The 25,539-nt window shown below is 42.4% G+C and overlaps 1 protein-coding gene across 1 annotated transcript in view; it reads left to right on the forward strand.

The window, feature by feature from the left end:
• The window catches only part of LOC139016479 (cyclin-Y-like protein 1), a 40,479-nt gene that overhangs the window by 2,963 nt on the left and 11,977 nt on the right, over window positions 1-25,539 (forward strand). Inside the window, exons 2-5 of the mRNA XM_070424608.1 lie at window positions 217-279; window positions 2,230-2,264; window positions 20,258-20,355; window positions 23,444-23,479. Of these exons, the coding sequence (XP_070280709.1) occupies window positions 217-279; window positions 2,230-2,264; window positions 20,258-20,355; window positions 23,444-23,479 (232 nt within the window). The remainder of the gene's footprint in view (window positions 1-216; window positions 280-2,229; window positions 2,265-20,257; window positions 20,356-23,443; window positions 23,480-25,539) is intronic.

A 25,539-nucleotide genomic window follows, 5' to 3' on the forward strand; every position in this document is an offset into this window, starting at 1 on the left:
TAGGGGATGTGCAGGAGGCAGCTGGTCGGTGTTTCTCTCTCATCAATGTTTCTAACTCTCTTTCCCTCTCCCTTACTCTCTGTAAAAAAATCAATAAAATATATTTTTAAAAAAGTCTTCCCTACAGTAAGTGATATAAGTTGATGTGTAGCTATTTTTTAAATTATGAATTTTTCTCGTCAACAAAATTGTATGCCTTTTCTCTTCTTCCTTCAGGTTTAATCCCTTCTGGCCATCCTGGGGCTGGCACAATTTTCCGGAAGAAATGTCAAATGATCGGTAAGTCAAGATAGGATTGAGGTCACAGGTTTTTGTTTGAACAAATAAAAAACATTTCAGTTGTTTATGTATGAGGATTGAATTTGTGATCGTACATAGTGCTCAAGCACAGAATCCTGTCCCACATTAGAATTTGAAGCTATTCAAACTCTCTCCCCTATGTAATGCTGCCAGAGTACCTCAGAGGCACAGAGCCCTATGGGGTTCCCCAGAAGCCTAGCAGGAGCACGTGCAACTATGCCCATTTCCTGTGTCCTGTTTGTTTTAGGATAAGAACCAGAACTGTAGGACTTTAATGCTTCTGCTTGCCTGCTTATTTCCTTAATGTTATGTTCAATTGAGTTTACTTGCTTAAAAAGGCACAAGGATCGAGGCTTTCTGTTGATTGTGACAGCAGTAGTACAGGCAGGGAAGGATCCATTTTATTTGAATCCATGCAGCTCAATACAAAGTGGGGGTTTTAACATGTGTTTTCATGGCCTGTGTGCATGACTGTCTGGAGCTGATCATTTTGCTTAGGATTGCTGCATTTCTCAGTTTCTTCCAGAGCCAGGGGCTGCTCAGCTGTAGAGAGAGGGTGAGAGAGTAAAGGAAGTGCTATCCCATGCCCCTCTCCTCAGTCCTAAGGAATGTGTGCCTATGATGCCCCTCCCATGTTAAAGGAGGCAGAATGGGAACCAGAGTTCAGCCCAAGACCCTCTTTGGAGCTTTTATTTTTCTTCAGATCTTTATTGGAACAAAACGATTTTGTGTGTTGTACACTTGTTTACTTAGGTTAGCCGCATCATTTTAAAGTTTAAATTGGATAGGTTACTTTGCAGTTGAGTAGAGATGCATTTAATTTCTTAGTAAAATATTCTAGGTGGTTACCTAAGTGGTTCAGGATGCTTGCAGGTGCCTGGCCAGAAACTGGTTCTTAGAGCCCTCAACTGTTAGATCCTCGTGGTTCAAGTACAGAGGGTATCCATGTAGAAGTGGAAACTCTGACTGAGTACTGGCTCAGAGGCACAACAGATAAGCTTTTTTGTTAGCCAAGTTTCTCCTCTGGCTTTGCCCTTTGCCCTTTCCTTCTGGACATGAGAGACTTTTATTTGTACCTAAAACAGAATATCCATTAGGTCAAAAGTGTAAAACTTAGTTTTAAGATACTGCTTATGGGACTCATCTTGCCAGGTGCTTTAAATTTTAAATTTTGTTGGAAGTTATAAAAGAAATGGAATAAAATTTGGTCTTATCTATATATATAAAAAGCCAGCGACTAGAACACCATAACGGGTGGGATCAGGCCAGTCGTTTTGACACCCACTGTGGCCAGTGAACTGACCAGATTGTGGGGGGGCTGGCTGGCCAACCTCCTGCAGCCCCTACCCCAGGCCCGCACCACCCCTGCTGGGCCCCCACCACTCCCAGTGGCCCACAGCTCCTCCCCCCAGATGGTCCTGCCCCTGATTGCTCCCCCTCCCCAACAGGGCAAGGGGCTGGCCAGCCAACCTCCTGCAGCTCTAATCCCCAGTCAACCCACTCCTGATCACCCACCACCACCCTGATCGCCCATGGCCCCTCCCCACAGCCAGCTCTGCCCCTGATCACCGACCCCCACACATCCAGCCCCTCCCCACAGCTGGCCCCACCCTCAATTGGCCTCCCCCACCCCAATTGGGGGTGGGGCCTTCTGGCCAATCACCCATGGCCCCTCCCGACAGCCAGCTTGGCCCTAATCAGGCCCCAGTCAGGGCAGGCTGGCTGGCCAATCTTCTGCCCTTTCCTCCTCTCAACAGGCCCGCCCACATCTGTCCTGATTGGGGCCTGGCCAGCCAGACTCCACCCTTGCACGAATTCCTTCACTGGGCCTCTAGTTTTGTATATTAGTAATCTTTCAGAAAATCAGTAACTTATGTTTTTCTGTGGCATTTGTATCAGGATTGATCAGTTAATTCTTTTTATTCTTAGTTGGAGAAAAGAGGAAGAACAACTTTTTCTACCACGTAAGTACATACTCGAAAAGTTATGTAAGAAATTAATAATTTGAATTAAAATTGTCTACCATAATTGTTAAAAATCTATTGAGTCCAGTATCATTAGCATGAACCTGTTTTGGAAGATTTTCTTAATCACTTCTGTTACCTTAATTAACAGGTTTACATATGCAGGAAAGTTTTGGTTTAGTAATGGTCATTTTTAAGGGGTCCTGACCTTTAAGTTAAATGTCAGTAACATGGTTGTGATATAAAGATCTGCCTTAATTTTGTGCCTTAACTTTTCATTTGTTTTTTAACAAAAGTAACAACCATATAATAGCTAAGGCAATTTTTGTGTTATCTATTGACTTATTGTTTTAGCAGCTGAAAGCTTAGCTTTCTCCCTCCAGTGTGGTCTTATTTCTCTCCTTCTGTTCTCCCAACATGTATCAAGGTTTTTAATAAATCTGAATCAGTGTTTCTGTTATCATAGCTATGCAATTGTTTGTTACCATTGAGCCATCTATTTCTCTGGCTGTGCCTTTTTCTTGTATACCCTTCATTCTTTTGATCAAAAAATGTATACGCACTCTGCATGAATGTTGGTGTTTATTAACTTACTTGAGGCCCCATGCCTGTGATTCAGGGCCTGGTGGGGGGTGAAGCTTGTGGGGATAGGCCCGCTGTGGGAGCCGCCAAGCAGCACTCCCATTGTGGGAGTGCACTGACCACCAGAGGGCAGCTCCTGCATTGAGTGCCTGCCCCCAGCTGGTCAGTGCAAATCATAGCGACTGGTCATTCCACCGTTTGGTCGTTTTACACATTAGGCTTTTATTATATAAGATAGTTCATTTTCAAAATTTGAAAGAATCTACAGAAGTGAAAAATTTTGTGAATACCTGTTTTCAAACTGATGACCATTCTGGTCCAGGCACTGCTAACAAAACTAAGTAGTGGAATTGCAAATGTCAAGAATTAATATTTTAGTCGATATTTGTGTGCCCTCAATTTGTCACCTATTGCCAGTTATATATCTCCCCATTTAAAAAAAGTCTAGTCAGAGTTTAGAATAAGTTTTCTTTATTCAAAGCATAGTCTGACTTTACCTATTATTTTGAATCAATTAAACCTGAAAAGGAGTGAAAATTGAGTTATCATCTGTTAAAATGTGTATTCATTTTTGGGACCCCCTGTATTACTGAAATTTGAGCACTGCTACACTTCTTCAGAATAATCCAAACCCCTCTCCCTCGTCAACATGATCTCACGTAGTCAAAGGCAGCAGGTAGGCTGGTCTCTCTGATTTCAGAAATAACTGCTTTATATCTAACAATCTAATAACTTGGCAGAGAAAGATGACTGTTGGCAAAAACTCTACATTTATGCTACATTAACATAATACCTAGTAAGTTTTCATTTTTATGTTGTGGAATTAATTTTTTTTAGTGTATTCAGTTCTTCTTTTCTATTTTTTCCCCGAACATGCTGTGACATTTGTCACAGGCCTGTCAAAAATATTTTCCACGTACTGACCACATTTGTTCCATTTCTTATTGGAAGCCATCTCCCTAGCCTTTTGTTATCCTCCTCTACTATGCACTTGTTCTCTGAAGGCCTGCTCTGTGTCTGCTTTGAAGCATATTTCTTTAAAGTCATCCGGGATCTCACATACTGCTCTCTTATGTTGGATCCCCGATTTCTTAGATCAGCGATTTTCAACCTTTTTCATCTCATGGCATGCATAAACTAATGACTAAAATTCTGTGACACACTAAAAAAATGTGTGTTTTACCAATCTAAAAAAAAAGTATAATTGTGATTCATTCACTCTTGGCATCTATTGTGGTGTTGGTTGTTGTCATTTTGTTATTTGACAATGTAAGGGAAAAGGTCAATGCCCCTGCCCAAATAGTCAGGTATTGCATTTTGTAAACATTCTTGCTGCACACCAGTGTGCTGGGTGGTACACTGGTTGAAAATCTTTATCCCGTGTTTATGTTTTCCTCTGTATTGTTATTCTCCTTTGTTTCACTGAAGCACTTTTTCCTGGGAAAGGATACATGGGCAGAAATTGTTTGAAGATCTAGCCTCTCTGAAATGCCTCCTACTTAACAAAGCAGAGAATTCTAGGTTGAAATTAAGTTTTGCAGTTCTAAAGACATTTCTACTGTTTTCTCATTATAGTGTTGCTCTCAAATATATTGGCAATGTATGATACACTGTATATTTGCAATTTCAGTAATTTCCTCCACCCTTTCTTCTCTGGAAATGTTTAGAAGCTTATCTATTCCTGGGATTCTGAAATTTGATGGTATGTTTGGTATGCACCTTTTCATTTTATTGTGGCCATCAAGACTCCAGGTCTTATCTACTTTCAGGGGATATTTTTGTTTCTTTTATACAATCTTTATTCCTTCTTTTTCCTAACATTCCCATTACTCAGACATTGGAACTCTTAGACCAATATTCCAGGACAAATCTCTAAATATTTTCCCTTCTTATTTCCCATTTTGTCTTTTTCTGCTTCCTGGAGATTTCCTTGACTTTGTTCACCAACCTCCTTTTTAAAAAATTTTTATTGAATTCAGAGAGGAATGGAAAAATAGAAACATCAATGATAAAACATAATCATTGATTGGCTGCTTTCTGCACGACCCCTACTGGGGATTGAGCCTGCAACCTGGGCATGTGCCCTTAACCAGAATCAAGCCCGGGACCCTTCAGTCCGCAGGCCAATGCTTTATCCACTGAACCAAAGTGGCTAGGGCCACCAATACTTTATAATTCTGTTTTGTTTATCTAGTTTTTAATTGATAGTGTTCTCTTATATCCTGTCATTTTTTATAGCATTTCATTCTTTTACCAATGCAATGTTTTGCTTTTCTGAAGTTTATTTATTTATTTATTTGTTTGTTTACTAGTGGCCTGGTGTACAGAGTCGTACTCAGGTGGGGTCCCTCGGTGTTTCGGACCGACGGGGGGGGGGGGGGCTTGCAGGAGGGAGGGACCTTGGGAAGTTGGCCAGCCAGCCCCCCCTTATTGCCAGCAGCAAGTAAGGCACGGTTAAGGCACCGCCAATTCCATGAGGAATCGGGATCCCTCCTCCCTCCTGTCTGGGTCCGGTGTGCAGGTGAACCAGATTTGAGGATGTCAGGTCCCCATCTGCAAGGTCTGGGCCAGTGCGCATCATAGTTACCGGCCAGTCTTCCAGTTGTTCCAGTTGTTAGGCTTTTATATAGAGAAAAATTTAATCCTGACCTGAAGATAGTATTCTATTGCTTTTCAGAGAGAGTAGAAGAATGGGAGGTAGGAAGCGGGAGAGGAGAGAGAGAGAGAGAGAAAAACATCTATGTGAGAAATACATCCACTGACTGCCTCTCAAATGCTCCCCAACCAGGGAAGGGAGTGAATCTAAAACCCAGGTACTTGCCCTTGACTAGGAACCAAACCCTAGAGCTTTTGGTGCAAAGGACAATGCTCTAACTACTGAACATCACTGGCCAAAGGAAGACTGATGAATTAATTAATTAATTTATTTATTTATTTATTTTTGCTTCTGAATTTTATCACTCACATTATTTCCTTTTATACTACCGTTTTATTTTATACTAGGGGCCCGGCGAATGAAATTCATTCACGGGTACAGTCACTAGGCCTGGCCTGCGATCAGGGCCGTCTTTCCCAGCTTCCCGCAGCCAGTCCTGCCCCCCACTACCACCGAACCCCGTTTGCCATCAGGTGATTGGTGCTTGACAGCCAGGGGAAGGGACTACAAGAGGTATTCAGTGCACCTCATAGTGACTGGCCCAGCAGTCATTCTGGTCATACTGCCATTTGGGTCAATATAACCCTTTGATTATATAGGATAGAGGCCTGGTGCATGGGTGGAGGCCAGCTGGCCTGCCCTGAAGGGGGTCCCGGATCAGGTTGGTGATGCCTGCAGGGTGGAAGGGCCCTTGGGGCAGGGGATGTGGGGTTTGCAACCTGGCCCTGCCCCCAATCTGAGTGGGGGTCCCTTGTGGGGGTAGGGATGGCTGGCAAGGGGCCACCAGAGTTTGCAGGAAGGCCATGCCCCCAATCAGAGTGGGTGTTCCCTGCTGGGGGCAGAGCCAGCCTGGGTGAGGGGTCTGGGGTGGTTTTCATGCAGGCCACACCTTCTGCTCAGGGTGGGGGTCCATGTTGGGGGCGGAGCCAGCCTGGTTTAGGGGCCTGGAGTGATTTTCAGGCTGGCCACCCCCCTGATCAGGGTGGGGTCCCCGCTGGGGAGCAGGGCTGGCCTGGGTGAGGTGTCTGGGGCAGTTTACAGTCTGACCATGCCCCCAGTTGGGGTGGGGGTCCTTGCTTGGGGGTAGGGATGGCCTTGGCAAGGGGCTGAGGATGGTTTACAGGCCAGCCACAACCCCAATTGTGTTGGGGTGCTCACTGGGGGCAGAGCCGGCCTGGGTGAGGGGCCTGGGTGGTTTGAAAGCTGACTTAATCTCCAGTCAGGATGGGGGGGGTCCTCACTGGGGGTGGGGCTGGCCTAGGCAAGGGTCCTGGGGTAGTTTACAGGCCAGCCAAGTCCCCGGCTTTGTCAGGACAGACATGTGGAAGATGTCTGGTCTAATTAGCATATTACCCTGTTGTTAGTATAGATAGGACAACTCATTTGCTGATACCACAGATTCTAAATTGTTCTATGAAAGTAATAACTAAGAAATATGATGTTCTTAGCATGTAGATTTTAGGAAATGCTTTCAATTTGCTTTTTGTTTATGAGTTCAGATTTTTTAAATTAAATTCATTGGGGTGACATTGGTTAAAATCCTTATTTAGATTTCAAATGTACATGTCTCTGATACATGATCGCTACATTGCATTGTGTGTCCACCACCTAAAGTCAAATAATCTCCCCTCACCATATATTTGGTCCCCTTTACCCTTTACTTACCCCCACACCCCGTCCCTCTGGTAACCACCATACTGTTGTCTATGTCTGAGTTTTAGTTTTATATTCCACATATGAGTGAGAACATATGCTTCTTAACTTTTTCTGTCTGACTTCATTTAGCATATAATACCCATGTTGTGACAAATGGCAGTACTTCCTCCTTTCTTATGGCTGAGTAGTAGCACCATATACACACATGAACACACACACACACACACACACACATCTTCTTTATCCAAACATTTACTGAAGGACACTTTATTTTCACGTTTTGGCCATCAGGAATAATGCTACAATGAACATATATCTTTGCAAATAAATGTTTTTCAATTGTTCTGGTAGATAACCAAAAGAGGGGTTGTCAGGTCATATGGTAATTCTATTCTTGTTTTTGTGAGGTAATTCCATACACTTTTCCATAGTGGATGTACAGTTTATGTTCCTACTAGCAGTGAATGATGGTTTCTTTTTCTCCGTAACTTCTACAACACTTGTGATTACCATTCTGCTTTGGTCTATCTTTCTTTTTGGCTTCCTTCAGCTGTGTTGTGGTCCCTGGCTGACTTTTTATATCTAACAAGAGGCCCAGTACACAAAATTCACGCACTGAGGGGTGGCAGGGGTTGTCCCTGAGCCCGGCTGCACCCTCTCCAATCTGGGACATCCCCCTCCTCACAATCCAGGACTGCTAGCTCCTTACCACTCGCCTGCCTGCCTGCCTGATTGCCCCTAACCACTTCTGCCTGCCAGCCTGACCACCCCCTAACCACTCCCCTGCCATCCTGATCACCCCCTAACCACTTCTGCCTGCCAGCCTGATTGGCACCTAACTGCTCCTTTACTGGCCCAATCACCCCCAACTGCCCTCCCCTGCCAGCCTGATCTCACCCTCAACTGCCTTCCCCTGTGAACCATCTTGTGACAACATGGGAGTGGCCATCTTGTGATGACATGGGGGTAGCAATCTTGTGGCAGCCATCTTGTGACAACGTGGGGCGGCCATCTTGTAATGATGTGAGGGTGTGAGGGTCAATTTGCATATTACCTCTTTATTATAATGGATTGGAAACACAAGGTGTGAGCATACTTTTTTTTCATATTTACTCCAGAATTTCATTATTTCTTTTTTTGTTTAAATAAGTCTTTATTGTTCAGGTTATTACAGTTGTTCGTCTTCTTTCCCGCGTTAGCTCCCCTCTACCTTGTTTCCACCCCACCCCATGCCCTTACTCCCCCATTGTCCTCATCCACAGCTGTTCAATTTTTTCCAGTCTCTTTCTGCACCACCCACCCGCTTCACCCCAAGAATTGTCAGTCCACTCCCTTTCTATGGCCCTGATTCTGTCTGCCAGATTTGTCCACAATAAAGGTACTATTTACCTTTTTTAAAATAAGGCTTTATTGTTCAGATTATTACAGTTGTTCCTCTTTTTCTCCCATAGCTATTTTCTACCCAGTACCCACTCTCTGTCCTTACCCCCCCACACACACTGCCCTCATCCATAGGTGTACGATTTTTGTCCAGTCTCTTTCTGCACCACCACCCCCTTTGCCCCTTAGAATTGTCAGTCCACTCCCTTTCTATGTCCCTGATTCTATTATATTCACCAGTTTATTCTATTCATTATATTTTTTATTGACTTGATTTTTAGATTAACTTGTTGATAGATATGTATTTGTTGTCACTTTGTTGTTCATAATTTTTATCTTTACCTTTTTCTTCTTCCTCCTCTTCTTAAAGAATACCCTTCAGCATTTTGTATAATACTGGTTTGGGGGTGATGAACTCCTTTAGCTTTTTCTTATCTGTGACGCTCTTTATCTGACCTTCAATGCAAAATGATAGCTTTGCTGGGTAGAGTAATCTTGGTTGTAGGTTCTTGCTATTCATCACTTTGAATATTTCTTGCCACTCCCTTCTGGCCTGCATAGTTTCTGTTGAGAAATAAGCTGACAGTTGTATGGGTACTCTCTTGTAGGTAACCAGCTATTTTTCTCTTGTTGCTTTTAAGATTCTCTCTTTGCCTTTTGCTCTTGGCATTTTAATTATGATGTGTCTTGGTATGGTCCTCTTTGGGTTCCTCTTGTTTGGGGTTCTCTGAGCATCCCGGACTTGTAAGTGTATTTCTTTCACCAGTTAGGGGAAGTTTTCTGTCATTATTTCTTCAAATAGGTTTTCAATATCTTTCTCTCTCTCTTCTTCTGGCAACCCCATAATTCAGATGTTGGTATATCTCAAGTTGTCCCAGAGGCTCCTTACACTATCTTCATATTTTTTATTCTTTTTGCTTTTTACTTTATGGGTTGGGTGTTTTTAGCTTCTTCATATTTCAAATCTTTGACTTGACTCTTGGGATCCTCTAGTGTACTGTTGGATCTCACTATATTATTCTTTATTTCAGTCAGTGTATGCTTAATTTCTAATTGATCCTGTTTCATATCCTTAATGGTCTCTCTAAATTTCTCAAAGGTTTCTAGATGATTCTTGAGTAACCTTATAACCATGGTTTTGAACTCTGTATCCAGTAGTTTTCTCTCCCCCATTTCTTTCGTTTGTGACATGTTTCTTTGTCTTTGCATTTTGGCTACTTCCCTGTGTTGATAGAGTGGTTTTGTGTGCCAGGTGTCCTATAGGGCCCAGTGACTCAACACCCAACTCACCTGTGATTGACACTCTTGGTGCACCCCTTTGTGGGCTTTGTGTACAGTTTTGTTCTAGTGAAGCCTTGACTGTTGTTGGTATCACTGGAAGGAATTGACCTCCAGGCCAGTCGGCTGTGATGACCAGTTGTGTGTACAGTAGGAGAACTGCTGTGCTGGAGACAACCTTATGAAGCAGGACTTGCTTCAGTGAGGCTTTGATGCTCACTGAGTCTGCTCCCTGAGTGTGTCTCTTATGAATCTGTGGGGTTTTAATCTGGTGTGATCTCACTTTGACCACTGTGTACACTGGCTCTTGGATTTCCAAGGAGGTGCAAAGTCAGCCACTGCCTGAGGCCAGCCAGCAGAAGCTACAATGAGATCTGCAGATTCCTCCTCTTTGTTTGGGGTTTGGAGGTTCCCACATGGAGTGCAGCTGTGAAGCAGTGCAGGCTGCTAAGGAGCCTTAGGCCTTCTTTGGAAGCTCTGGGGTTCTTAGACCCAGTTGCAGTTTGTTAGATTAGGTTGCAAAAGGTCAGGCCATTCATATGCAAAAGCCTCTGTGCACAGCTTGGGTGAGGTTATAAATTGGGTGGAGTGTGGTCTCAGGGAATCACAGGGTGGTGCAAACAGCAATGGTTGCCCATCAGCCTTGCCCCATTAGGTTCCTGGGTCTCTGTGTCCCACGGCTTCATGCAGGAAGAATGATCGCTGCAAGCACCTCTGTGAGAAACCCGCCCTCGTGTTCCGACCTGATGCCAGACAATTTGGGTTCTCCTCGTATGAGTGTGGGTCCCCAGATTCTGGCCCATCACTGGATTTCAGAGCTTTCGGGAGCTTGTATCTCCCTCCCAATTGAAAAAGACAACAGCATACCCAGTTGCCAGCCCATTTCACATGCCTCCGTACCTCTGCTCTTCCGCCCCTCTGCATCTCCTACCAGTCTAGATGTGCTTTTCTCTTTCCCTCTAGTTGTCGGACTTCCACTCAGCCAGCCTTCCAATGGTTCTGGATGATATCCATTTTGTCTTTTAGTTGTAGTTTTGATGTAGTTGTGTGAGGCAGCAAATACAGGCATTCACCTATGCCACCATCTTGGTTCTCCCCCGAGCAGGAACTTTTAACTCTCAGGGCTTGTTCCAATTATCTATAGGAACATAAGCACAGGTGACCCAATTCGTTTCATTTGGATATACCAATACAAACGTCAGAGGGTACTTACTATTAATTAATATGGCCGAGCTTAACCAAAAACTAAGAAGAGAGAGAGAGACACAGGAGATAAACAATGCAAGAAATCACACAGGTTTATTTACCAGAGAGCTGATGGGTTTCAGTCCTTGGCAGGCCACCCGGAGACACTCGCCGACAGAGGAGACACACGGAGGTCGTCAAAAATACGCTGCAGCAATGAGCTCGGTCTCTTGACTCGAAGAGAGGCGCCTCTGGCAGTTTGGGCTCAGGCAGAGCAAGAATGGCAGTTTCCAGTTCGGCAGTTTCAGGGGGGAGGAGAGCGTTCTGTCTGTGGAGGGCAGACAAGCGTCTAAACCTCACCAGATTTGCTCTCCTTAAATCCTTGAAGCTGGGCGTCTTCAGTGTCTCATATCGGGTGCCATACACTGGTGCCGCCCTGTTATCTAGGTATACACTCAGGCAGGAAAGTTGTGACCATGTTCACAGCTTATCAATCATACATACATCTTATTTTTGGAGTTGTTTACAAGTTTTGGTCTAAGAATAAAATGGGGTCTACTTATGCTAACTTATGCTAATACAAAGTGAGTCTACTTTATGCTAACTTATGCTAATACAAAAATGGAGTTTACTTTATGCTAACTAAACTTATTACTATAACAGGCTTCTTCAGTGTCTCTTGCCAGTGTGTTCCGGTGGCCTTCTGGGCTTATCAGGATGCACACGCAGGAGGTTGCAAGTTTCTTATCAGGAGTTAACATGCTGGGAGTTATTGGACAGGAGTTAGCTTGCAGGGCATTACAAGTTACTTATCAGGGTCTCACACACACACACACAAGTTAAGTTTCACTTCTAAGTAAAGTTTAAAATTCACTCTAATAAAGAAATGAAATTTGATTATACTATCTTATACTAACTAAACTTATTACTGTAACAGGGCTACACTGCAAGAATTTGGGGTCTGCATTCTGAGCCTGCCTTGGGTTCTGTAAGACAAACTGGCTTTCTTACCCCTATTCCAGTCACTCTCTTTAGACACTAAAGTGTGCTTCCTCTGTTTTGTTCTTATACTTTGGGTAGCTTTTTTATGCCTTTAATTCTAATGACATATCTCTGAAAGGAAGGGGAAAGGAACTGGAATTGTGGTCAATTCAGAAATCTCAAACTTACACATTCAAACTCAAAATTAGAACTTAGAACTTATATTTAAAGTGTAAATCAAAGTTTAAAGTTTTAATTCAATGAAGTTAAAAATATTAATTCAGAGAATATTTTTGGTTACTTCTATAGTTAGCATACTCCATTTTTCTACTACAGCCTTGGTTAAGAGTTCTATTCAAACTGCATTTCATCAGATTGTCCCATTTCTGTGCCACATAGATGGAACAGTTCGCATTAATGCGTATAAGTGTTTGAAATTTTAAGTGATTCAGAAGTCAAAATTAATTCTTAATATCCACAACTTGTGAAAAAGTAGAGAGAAAACAGTAAAGTTCCATTTTATTTTTTAACTAGACGCCCGTTCCTTGAAATTCATGCATGGAGGGGTGGGGTGCTCCCTCAGCCCAGCCTGCACCCTCTCCAATATGGGTAAACCGGCAGTCGGACATCCCTCTCACAGTCCGGGACTGCTGGATCCTAACCGCCTGCCTGCCTGCCTTCCTAGTTGCCCCTAACCGCTTCTACCTGCCAGCCTGATTGCACCCTAACTGCTCCCCTGCCGACCTGATTGACACCTAACTGCTCCCCTTACAGCCTGATCACCCCCAACTGCCCTCCCCTGCTGGCCCAATCGCCCCAAACTGCCCTACAGGCATGGTCAGCTCCAATTGCCCTCCCCTGCAGGCCTGGTCACCCCTAACTGCCCTCTCCTACTAGCCTGTTTGCCTCCAAATGCCCACCTTGCCAGCCTCATCACCTTCAACTGCCCTCCCCTGCCAGCCACCTCGTGACTTCCATCTTGTGACAGCCATCTTGTGACAACGTCGTGTGACACTAACTAGGCTTTTATTATATAGGATATGTAAAGATGAGGCAGCAGGCAGGATTTCAACAGGTACTTGATAGTAAGGTTTGAGTTGTCACCTAGACTCCTAGGCATGATAATTTTTCTAGCCTTTGCTATTGAACTTAAATCTGAGTAACCCTGGGTTCTCTGTTCTATTCCATTAGTCTATATGTCTTTTCTTGTCCCAGTACCAGGCAGTTGTGAGAACCATGTCTTGCTGATATAGCTTCATTTCTGGTATTGTGATCCCTCCAACTTTGTTCTTCTTTCTCAGCATTGCTGTGGTTATTCAGGGTCTTTTTTTATTCCATATAAATTTTAAGAATGTATGTTATAGATCTTTGAAATGTGCAAATGGTATTTTAATGGGGATTGCATTGAATCTGTAGATTGCTTTGGGTAGTATGGACATTTTAATGGTGTTGATTCTACCAATCCATGCACATAATATGTTCTTCTATTTGTTTAGCTCTTCCTCTATCTCTTTTTTCAATGTCCTATAGCTTTCTGAGTAGAGGTCTTTTACCTCCTTAGTTAAATTTATTCCCAGTTATCTTAATTTTTTTGGTGCATGGATAAATGGGATTTTTTTTTCATTTCTCTTTCTGTGAGTTCATTATCCTATATAATAAGAGAGAAACATGCAAATTAACGATCTCTCTGCTATGCCTGAGCCACGCCCACAAGCCTCACCCACAAGCCAATCTGAGTGACTATGCAAAATATCCAACAAGGATGGCGGTTAATTTGCATATGCCTGTGTCAAGTGCCCCAGGAGGCGACGGTGGCCACGGCCGTGGGCTCCTGGGACCTTCACCAGCCCCAGGAGGCACGCCAAGCTACACCCAGGGGCTCTCAGGACTTTCGCCAACTCTGGTACCGTCCCCTCCGCTACCCTCACCAGCCAATCAGGATGAGAGTCCCCTTTCCCCACCCTCCCCCATGCATGAATTTCTGCACCGGGCTACTAGTCTATATATATAAAGAGCCAGGGACCATAATGTACAAAACAACTGAAGGGATGACCAAACACCACACTTCATACGCAGCAGGTTCGGGTGAGCAGGGACTGGCGAGCGGGCTGAACTGCTGACCTCTCAGAAAACGGGAGACACAGGGCTGATCAGCTGCTGTAGGTGCTTGTGTGGCCCAGAGAGAGAAGCAGGGTCTGATACACAGCCTCCATGGCAGCTGCTGATCAGCCCTTGCCTCTCTCTCTCTGGGCCTCACCAGCAGCTGCAGCTCTCTCTCTCTGAGAGGTCAGCAGTTCAGCCTGCTTGCCAGAAGCAAGGGTGACTGCTGGTCAGCCACACCTCTCTGATCAGGCCCGGAGATAGGCCCAGAGATGCTGACTGGCATAGAAACTGACCAATCAAACAAATCTGGGTGAACTGAGAAGAGCCATTGGCTGCCTAGGAGGAAGAGCTTTTGAGGCTGACTGGCATTGAAACTGACCAATCAGAACATAATCTGGACCCAATGGCTGCCTAGGAGGCAAAGATTTTGAAGCTGACTGGCATAGAAACCAACCAATCAAAACCTAATCTGGATGAACTGTGAAGGCAGATCTTAAGGTGGGGACTGAGGAGAGGTTTTAAGGGCAAAGTTTGTTTGGTGGAAGGTGTAAGAAAGTGGTTCAATTTTTTAATGACCAGTTTGGCTGTACAGTGCATAGGGCTGGCTCTCAATCAAGATATAGTGATTATGTATTTTTGTCTGCCAAGTGCATCTCCTCCTGCTGAAAAAGGCTTCCCTTCCCCCTCCCCCCCCGCCCCCGCCTTAAAGCAATCCTATCCTATATAATCTAATGAGAGGGTAATATGTGAATTATAATGGGTTGACTCACCATCTTCTGGATATCCAACTTCCTTCTGGACAAAGCCATGGTGGTGGGGGCCAAGGCAGATGCAGTTAGGGGTAATCAGGCTGGTAGGGGAGGGCAGTTGGGGGTGAGATCAGGCTGGCAGGGGAGAGCAGTTGGAGGCAACCAGGCCAGCAGGGGAGGGCCATTGAGGGCAAGATCAGCCCATCAGGGGAGGGCAGTTGGGGGCAATCAGGCTGGCAGGGGAGGGCAGTTGGGGGTGATCAGGCCAGCAGGCAGAAGCAGTTAGGGGCAATCAGGCAGGCAAGCAGGCGAGTGCTTAGGAGCCAGCAGTCCCAGATTGTGAAAGAGATGTCCAACTGCCGGTGTATGGATTGGGCTTAAACGAGCAGTCAGACATCCGTGAGGGGTTCCAGATTGGAGAATGTGCATCTCGGCCGAGGGACACCACCCCCAGTGCACAAATTTCATGCACCGTGCCTCTAGTGCTGCTATAAAAAAGAAGGAACTTTTACCATTTGCAACAGCACAGATGGAACTGGAGAGCATTATGCTAAGCGAAATAAGCCAGTCGGAGAAAGATAAATATCATATGATCTCACTCATATGTATGATATAATGATGAACATAATTTGATAAACAAAAGTAGATCCAGAGACAAATAGCAACGGGGAGGGGGGCGAGGGGTTAAGAAGAGAAACCAAAGGACTTCTTTGCATACATATTAGCATAACCAATGGACACAGACACTGGGGCAGTAGGGGCTTGCCCACCAGGGGTGGGAATGACATGGGGAGTCAATTGGGGAAAAAGTAGACATGTAAAACTTTAGACAATAAAAAACAATAATAATAATAAATAAGTAAATCTAAGGAACCCCTTCCCTTTCTTGAAAAGATTGTAAAAGTCAATCTATTCTACCATTTGTTCTGAATGAGTGAACATACAGTAGGATTTTTGCCTTGTGTATTTTAGTGACCTACTGCAATAACTATAAAGACTACCTTATCATTGGCAGTTAGGCTCTTTGATTCTTTTTTAGTATTTGCATTTTTATCTCTATGTTTTTCTGTGGAGTTTATTGAGGTTGTATGCTAGCAACAGTAAAGTTTTAACCATAAAGAACAATTGTTTTACATATTCAAGCAAGATGAGAGGAACATAATCATCTGGCAGCCAGTATATCCAGGATTTGCTACGAGGTTTAATTCTGCCACCATAGTGGGTACTAGATACTTGGTACTGGAAATTTTGAAAAATTGGGAGTAGACCTGGACTGATGGGGAAGTACTCAGTGTTGCTTTGATTGGACCTAACAGTACTATACTGTAAAGTGTTGCTTTACTAAATGAACCCCCATAGACCTGTGAGCCCATGTCTGATTAAAAATTTTCAGTGTTTTAGCACTATTTTCAAATAGAACACAATGTACATTTATAATGGAAAAAATTTTAAATAGAGGAAATGGGAGCAAATATCACCCAAAGTTTTACTAACTAGTCTATATTTTGGTGCATTTTTTCCTATTCTTTTTACTCCCCCTATATAGGTTTCTGGTCATAATTGACTTTATTATGGTGTATTATATGCCATATTGCAGCTGTATAGTAGTAAACCTTCCATTTAGTAAAAAAGTATTTGAATTGAGTTTTCATATTTTATGCTGTATTTGTCTGATGAGATCCCAAAAGTAAAGAATATGTTAACTGCATGGCTTAAGAAATATATCAGAGTTTTAGCTATAGTTAATTTATTTCTAGCTGGAAGGAGAATTTGTTCCTCCAAAGAGTGATTGTTTTCAAATTATGCCATCTGGAGCCTATGGTTACTGAGGAGTCAGTGGCTTTAAAGGGAAGCATCTGAAACAGGCAAAATGATATTATATCTATAATGATAAAGGTATAATATGCTAATTTGACCCCACATCCTCCCGGACAACCAACTTCCAGATGAAGCCAGGGCTGTGAGGGAAGCCTGGGTCCCGGGTGCCAGAGGGAAGCTGGTGCTGGCAGCAAGGGAAAGGAAGGCCTACTCCTGCATGAATTTTGTGTATCTGGCCTCTAGTATAATATAAAGATATTTCTGATTATTGGATACTGGCAGTTTTTAAATGCTCTGTATTTTAAATGATATCAACCGGATAATCTCCCTTTCCTGGCTTTTGTGTATATGAGGGGCACACTGGTGGGAAAGTATGACAGCATGATGAAAGCTAGTTTATAGGAATATGAGGAAAGAAGGATTATCTGAGTTAGTTTATAATAACACAAGAAAATTGATACAGTAGGCAGTTAGGCAGACACGAACAGAGTAGGAACGATAGGCCAAGTATGTCACCAAAGTAGAAAGCTTTGGTGCCTAGCAATGGGCAAAACTGGGAAACCAAGTATTGTAGGGTGGGACCTCACCCAAGGGTGACCTTTCCTCCCTTAGCATATCACAGGTCATGCAGTTTACAACCCCTGAACTTTCATATCTCTGGTCCCCTCACTTTTCCTCCCCCAGCATATTGACACCCTTGAAGAGAAACAATGGTCACAGAGAATAGTCTCATACAACTTGCATGCATGCCCTTGCATCCTGACTCCCATAGCATTAAGCCGTGAGGACAAAAGAAGTCCTGGCCTGATTCTAACAACCTTAGTAACAAAGCCTCAGGTCTGCTGAGCTTAGAGACAGAGTTTTGGTCAAAGTACAAGTAATATCTAGGCCTCAGTTGGTTTCAGCTTCAGGCCCAGCTTAGGTCCCCTAAGACCGTCCCTAAAATTTCTGCCTTTAGGTAAAAGCCCTTAAGATGAAGGACCCAGCACCTGTGCTCTCTCTCCCTTGAGCATGCCTGTAGTTTTCCCCGCCCTCTTCTCAGGTGCTCTCAACCTGGAGCATGCCCATGCCTTCCCCCTCTTGTTCCCCCGGGCGTGTATATTCTTCCTTTCTTTCTTCTAAGTTCCAGGGGCCCTTCTTCTGCCTCTGTAACTTGTGTGTGGAGCCCACGCAGGAACACTGGCTCACTTCTACCTCTGTGACTTTCTAAATATACTTTCTCTTATAATTTAAGTTCTTGGCTCTAAATTCTTCCTCAGCAAAACTCAACGACAAAAGTCAAAACTCTGGTGCCATTTTGCCACTAACAAAATGAAGCTTATTAAAATTGTTGGTATTCTGTCATATTAAAGAATACTACTATTACTTTCAACTACTTACAGTGACTAGAATTGGGTTTTGGTTTTACTCTAAGAGGATTTTTGTAACATCGTTTGGGCTCTTTCCGTATTTGATTATTGCTGTATTGTTAGGCTCTTAACAAATCAATGGATACTTCTAAAAGACATGAATATTTCTAGTGTTTTAAAGATAATTTATTCTCTAGGATATCTCAAAAAATCATTGTCATACCTCTGACACCACTGCAGGTAAATTCTAATTTAGATCTGTAGTAGGATTCGCCTTCCAGTTGCAATTGATTTTAGGTAATTGGTCAAGCACTTGTCCCACTCCTAACTTGCCCAAGATTCGGTGCTCAGCAGATTGGGGGTATAAGAGGAGTGAAAGTCCTGTCTTCCCTAGAGAAGCTCACTTTTTTATGAGGGGGATGCCCTGGAAGCTGTTGATACCGAGTAACAAGTAGTAACTCAGATGTGTGAGAGTAGAGAAAGGAGCAGTTGTTTCGTGTGGCTGTTGGCAAAAGTGTCCTGGAGGTAGATGGGAAGTGGGGTTAACCTTGCTGAGAAAAAGTGGAAGAAAAAGGCCTTGTAGTCAGAGAGAGCATCTGAGTAAGGTAGGGTCCTGATAAGTATCATGTAGCTTAGGGAATCTATATATATAAAAGCCTAACCAACAGAACACCCAGTAGCTATGATGCATACTGACCACGAGGGGGCAGACACTTAATGCAGGAGCTGCTCCATGGTGGTCAGTGTGCTTCCACAGCCAACGTCCCACAAACCCTCCCCCCACCGGCCAGCCAGCCTGATGGCCCCGATGGCCTGGCCAATCTCCCACAGTCTCTCCCCTGGGCCTGGCAAGCTCCCACAAGCCCTCGCCCTGAGTGACTAGCCAACCCTTTGCAGCACCTCCCGCTGACCAACCAACTTCCCATGGCCGTTCCCCAAGGCCGGCCGACCACCGTCCCACGTTTCCTCCCTCCAGCTGGCCCCAATGGTCCTGATTGGAACCTCCAATGACCTCTCCCCCTGGTCAGCTGCCCCCAATGGCCCCGATCAGGGTGGCTAGCCAACCTTTCATGGCCTGTCCCCCCTGCCAACCTCCCACAGCCCCAATTGACCCTGAATGAGGGACCTTACTCGTACATGAATTTGTTCATTGGATCTAGATTATATATATATATCTATATATATATATATATCTATATATATCTATCTATCTATCTATATATATAGATAGATAGATATATATAGATATATATATATATAAAAGCCTAAGAGACCGTTACAACCAATCATCCAATCGCTATGATGCCCACTGTCCACAAGGGAGCCGACACTCAAATCAGAAACTGCCCCTGGTGTTAAGTGTGCTCCCAAAGCCAACCTCCCACGGCCGGCCAACCTCCCATAGTCCCTCACCCTGGCTGGTCGGCCCTGATCAGCCAGGATCAGGACTGGGCAAGGTGGCCCCAATCAGTCCTGATCAGCGGCCAGGCCAAGCGACCCCTACCTGTGCATAAATTTGTGCACCAGGCCTCTAGTAGAATTCGTAATATCATGTTAAGTACCGTATTATCTGAGGTTCTCTTTTGAGTAATGTAATAATAGTCTTATTTCAGCATGAGGAGAGAGTTAAATTCTCAGAGTTGTTTGATCTATTTTTGGATGTGAGAGAATCTTAAAACAATACTTTTTAATTCTCAAGGTAAGGAAACTGAGGCCCAGAGAGAACTCTGGTCCCTAACTTGTGAGCCGCAGGCCAGCCCCAGCACACACACACCTCTGCCTCAGATACATGTATTTTTCACACTGTCTCCTGAACTAACATTTATTATTTGCTTTTATGTACTTCAGTAAAAGCTCTTGCTTCAATATTATAGAAGGCAGTATGTCTTAATGTAGAAAATAAATAGTAGAAATAGAAATCTTGGCAGGATTCATTTCTCAAGGAAAAAACACTAAAATCTTATTTTAAATGTTTTACATTGTTATAAAGGGAATTAATCAAAGGTGTTTGCCAAGTTGGATTATAGGTAGTATGTCAAGGGCAGCATTTTATGACCCCCTCGTCAATTCTCATCATTGGAAGTGAGAGCATGCAGTGTGTTTACTGTAGAGCTGCACATGGTATTGCACTGAAGCAGTTCATAGGGTATGAGAACAATTGTAATGCTTAATTGTCTGACATTTTAACCAAGGAAAAACACACTTTTGTAGGTTTAACTTACTGTGATATTTTCTCCTCTTCCCCTTCCCCTTCAGGTGTCTCCTGGTCACCTTAGGGAAAAGTACAGCTCGTGTGCTACAGTATTTGTAGACAGCACTATTTCTCAGTCTGATTTGAAAATCACCTTGCAGTGGTGAGTACAAATAGGGGACAGAACCCTTATCCTGCCCATATAAACTTTCATTTTATTGTCCTTTTCAGTGCTCAGGTTAAAACACTGGTGTCAATTATATATTGACTAGAGGCCTGATGCACGAAATTCGTGCAAGGGGCTCAGCCCTCTCAGCCATGGCAGCTGCCTCAGCCCTCACAGCCCCTGCTTCATCCGGAAGGTCATTGGAAGGATGTCCGGAAGGTCTTTGGCTGTCTGGTCTAATTAGCATATTATCCTTTTATTATTATAGATTTCCACTTCCATTTTAATCTTAGAGTGGATGGAAGAAGGGAAACCCACTTAACAATTAAAAAATCCCCCCCAAAGTGTTTATCTTTACTTGAGGCATTACTGTTCCTGACACATTGTTGAACCAATGAAAGGAGAGGTGCGTTTTACCGAATGTTTCTGGAATAGAGTATTTCTTCATGAGATACAGGCCTAAAACCATGTGTACTACCCTGGAAGCTGCTCTTGGAAGAAGGGACAGCTTGTCCCCTACTGGCACCAGAGTGTATCTGCAATTACAGTTCATTGGATTGTGTCAGGTTTCCCCCATCCTACTTTCTTTTTTCCTGCACTATTTCTATATTGAAATGCACTCTCCTTCCAGGAAAAATGCATCAAAGCAGTCTAAAGGAACAACTTTTCAAAATAATTTCTTTGAGGGTTAAATTTGTTCAACTGAGGTTTTAATTTCATAGATGAATTAAATTTAGTCATATATATATATGTATAGATATATATTTACACATCTTCAAGAAACTACATTATATCGATCCATATATAGCAAAATCATGAGAGAGGTGAAGTTTGGGAAACATAGTCACAGTCAGGTTTACGCTTCAGCAAACATAACAGTGTCATGATGATGAAAACTATTCATTAAATTCTGTGAGTTCATAGTCCACAATTGGAGATGCACTTTAAAAACACCCTAATATGAAACTTTCAAGCTTACTTAAGAGCAAAATCAAACCAAAACTTGGATGTAGAGCTTCCTGAATCACATTGGCGCTGTCCAAGGATCATTATTGGTGTCTCTCCAGGATGAGAGGGTTGACTTTCCAGAACACAGTTTGGGAAATTCTACCTGAAAATATTAAAATCCTCATTCCTGATTTTATTTTTCAGTCCTAAGACATAATTTATTTATAAACTTAATTTTGTTTATATTGTATCAGCTTTTTTGGCTACTTAAATTCTCAGTAACTTCTACTTTAATTATAACAGCCAGTTCACAATCATAATAATGTAAGTTTCTTCTCTCATAACAACAGTAGAGATCAAATTGAGTTTCAGCAAAACTGGAGCCCGTCTCTCTCTAAAGTCCTGAGCTTTGGCACCAACTCACAATCACTGAGTCTTTTTCTTCAGTCTGGCCACTAAATCCGGGAGTAAAAACCAGTCCTTTCTGGCTGCATTTCATAGCTTCTTTTGAATTAGATGATTCTGGTGTTACAATATATAATTCAAGAGTTGTTCTGAAGATTAGCCTTACTTAGACAAGTGGGTGTTACGCCTTTTCCCTCCAAATTCGTCTAATTTTTGGAAGTACAGTAAATTTTCATTTGCTCTTATCAAGTTTTGAAAATGATCATTCAGTACATTTACTATTGGTAAATTAAAGGTTTAGTTGGAATATTAATAGAGCTCATTAGCTTTTAGGAATGGTTTTGAAAAAATGTTTATTCTGGGGTAATAGTGCATTGTTCTCAATGGGATGGGTGAGCCTTATTAGAATCACTTACGCAATTTTTGTCTAAATGTGTCTCTAAAAACATGCATTCCATTTCTCCTTCCCTAACACACTCTGTCACTCTCACAAGACTTCTGATAAGCTGAGGAGGGATGGAAGGCATTTTTATGTGGAGAAAAGCATTTGGGATGATTTTGATTTTAACTCTACTTCATGTGTTCTCAAACTTTGCTGCACTTTGTCATCACCCGAGAAGCTTCCAAAGTTAACCAATGCCCGTTAAATCAGAGCATCTCAAGGTGGAAGAAGGCAGTTTGTAAAACTCCTCTGATGATCCCAATGCACAGCCAAGCTTGGGAACCACACTGCCTGGGTAGAGGGTAGAAGAAGGAGAACTGCTTCTCACTCTTGGTGGGACCTTGAGCAAGTCAGTTTTAAGCCTTGGTTACTTTCTCTGTAAAATGGGTTGTTGAGTTAAATATCATCACAAGTTCATTGGTTCCTTTCAGCTTATATGCTTCAAATTCTATGATTTTAAAATCATTTTGAAGATGAAACTGTTTGAAGCACTACAGAAGTGCCCATCTTTGATGCTAACAATGCTACAGGCCTTTGTACAACTGCTAATATTCTATAACCTAGTTATAAAATTCAGATTTGCTTTTCCTCAATTATTTGGAGCTTCATTTCTGACATTTGGGGCAAAGAGAAAAAGCATATAACTTGATCTACAGCACTCCTTTGTTTCATGTTACACAGCATCTGGGAATAACATAGGGATATAGGAACTTACGCAGTATGTGAGGACTTACATCTGCTCATTAAAATTTTATTTAAACTAATATGGAAATAAATGTTTTTAATACTACACGGTGTATAATTTTACTTCATTGCATTCTTATATTTGCCATTACATTTTCTTAACAATTATGTAAAAGTGACCTTAAATGATACTCTTCGGTATAGAGCATTTTATTTAACTTTAGGGGAAGAAGGAAAATAGGTGGGCAGGTGGAAAAACTACTGTGGCTTAAATTTAAGCATGTGTGCAAGTAGATCTAACTTGTACAGGATGAAAGGTTCTCTGAGTAGAAAGGCAAAAGATAGGGCAAGAGTGTAATAACTTATATGTTATAATGATCACCCAAAACATGTCTTCTAACAGCATATTCCTTAGCATTTTGGTTTTCCTAATTTTAGTAACTGACAAAGAACTACCACAAGGCAGAAAGTGCTTGGGTGATACTTTCTGAATGAGGATCTCATGGCCACTGGGCAGCGGGGATGGTCTTCCCCCACCACAACCCTTTTCAAACCTGTCTTCAGACCTGACATAAAGTCAATTGTTACTTTTTCTTTTCTCCACAGCCTGGCACTAGCAATATATTACCACATAAAGAAGAGGTGAGTTTTAAAACCAGTCTTGTTATTCTAGCTAATAAACTTACAAGATATAAAGTTAGTGTTAGATTTTAACTATGGATATTATTGGAGTAAGCTATAGTGCTCTTATTACATTGTTGAAATGAACCATTTGTTTTAGTCTTAGTACTCCTAATGCATAAGTTATTGAGGATCCTGAAGAAAATTTGTTTATGTGGGTTATATTGATATTTACTGTATTAGAAATTAAAATTGAGAATTTAAAAATGAATTCCTTGTATGTTGAAACATGGTTTTTATAGCACTGTTGAAATTTTGAGCAGGATACTGCTTTGTTGTGGCGGATTGCCTTGAGCGTTACAGGGTGTTTACAGCTTCCCTGCCCTCTCCCCACTAGATGCCAGTAGCATAATCTTCCCAGGCCCCATTTTGACAACAAAAGCTGTATCCACCATGGCCGAATGTTTCCTGGGGGGCAGAAACACCCCTGAAAGCAAGTCATAGTGGTAACAAAATTCTTTATAAAAGAGAATCATTTTCCACAATAAATTGGTCGAATGGAAATTGTGTCACTTATTTACATTTTGCAAATCTCTTTATGTCTGGTTCAACAGAAGACAGCTGATTCTCACTTACACCCTGTCTTCAATCCTTAGTGATTACCTCAGTCATTTCAATAATTTGTTTTGAATAAACAATATGCAGACCCAGCCTCATGTATCTTTATGGCTAGAAAAGTTTGTATTTTCAAAGCCTTCAGATAATTTTGGATATTCTTTGATACTATACCAGAAGTCTACAGAACCTGTCTTCTGAAATTAGTTACAATGGAATTTTAAATCCTATCCTTGAACTTGTACTAAGGTCTCTGTTAAATTAGTACCCATGCATACATCTTCTATGCTAAATGAATCTCTTAAATTGTAAGCAATTTTCAAATAACATTGTGCATTGGTCATTTGGAAAGTATCAGCTCACATTTCTTTTTACAGTATCAAAACTCACTTTTGTTAGGTAGCATCACATAACCACCAGTCTTCCCAGAAAAAACTTTAGGTATTGAAAAACTGTTAGGTTACAAAAAGGATACAAGTTTTCCCCAATCTTGATTTTGAGCTTGATAGCTGGAACTGTGCAATTGGCAAGAAATGTATAAGTTATTTTCCTGGAAGTGACAGACTCACTTTTCAGTCTTGAGTGCACGACACTTGTATTATCAAATAAAAATATTATTCTCTGAGAACAGTAGGGCATTCATCTCACAACTAATTCCAAGTGCTTTTCCTTAACAACCACATTTCAGTATGCAGAAATGCTTAATGCATACTTCCCCTTGCTGCATTTCTCAACCTGTGGGTCACGACCCCTTTGGCGGTCAAATGATCCTTTCACAAGGGTCACTTAAGACCATCCTGCATATCAGATATTTACAGTACAACTCATAACAGTAACAACGTTACAGTTATGAAGTAGCAACGAAAATAATTTTATGGTTGGGTCACAACATGAGGAACTGTATTTAAAGGGCCAGAAGGTTGAGAACCACTGTAGAGTATAAAAAGAAGATTCAACTTTTAATTACATTATTCATTGTCACTGCTTTATCAAAGATGTGCTTAAGTAAAGCATATTTCTTGTCAACAAGTGGCAGTGAAGAATAGAATAACTACTAGCACAGATTGGGACCCCTGCCTTGATTCTTGCTCAGAAACCAGTTTTACTGACTTTGGTTTTTATCCAGTCATTGCAAATGTCAGTGTAAATGCAGGCAGTGCCTTAATATTTCTATACAAACAGTTTTGGCCTCCTGGGTCTCCTGGAAATGGTCTAGTGGAACCACTGAAGCTTGCAAAACACACTTGGAGAACCACTGTGTAAATGAGCAGAGTGTAGTAGTGTGGAATATTAAACCTAAAAACCCCCAGAAGACTGGTTTCCCTCACTCAGTTGGTTGGAGCATTGTCTTGTACACCAAAAGCTGGCAGGTTTGATTCCAAGTTAGGGCAGCACATACCTAGGTTGTAGGTTCAATACTGTAAGGCCACATAGCTAGTTTTCCAGTTCCATGTATAGGAGGCAGC

Source organism: Myotis yumanensis, unplaced genomic scaffold (genome assembly GCF_028538775.1).
Source record: "Myotis yumanensis isolate MYYU_CA2020_CCGP unplaced genomic scaffold, mMyoYum1.0.hap1 SCAF_1, whole genome shotgun sequence".
Classification (NCBI taxonomy): domain Eukaryota; kingdom Metazoa; phylum Chordata; class Mammalia; order Chiroptera; family Vespertilionidae; genus Myotis; species Myotis yumanensis.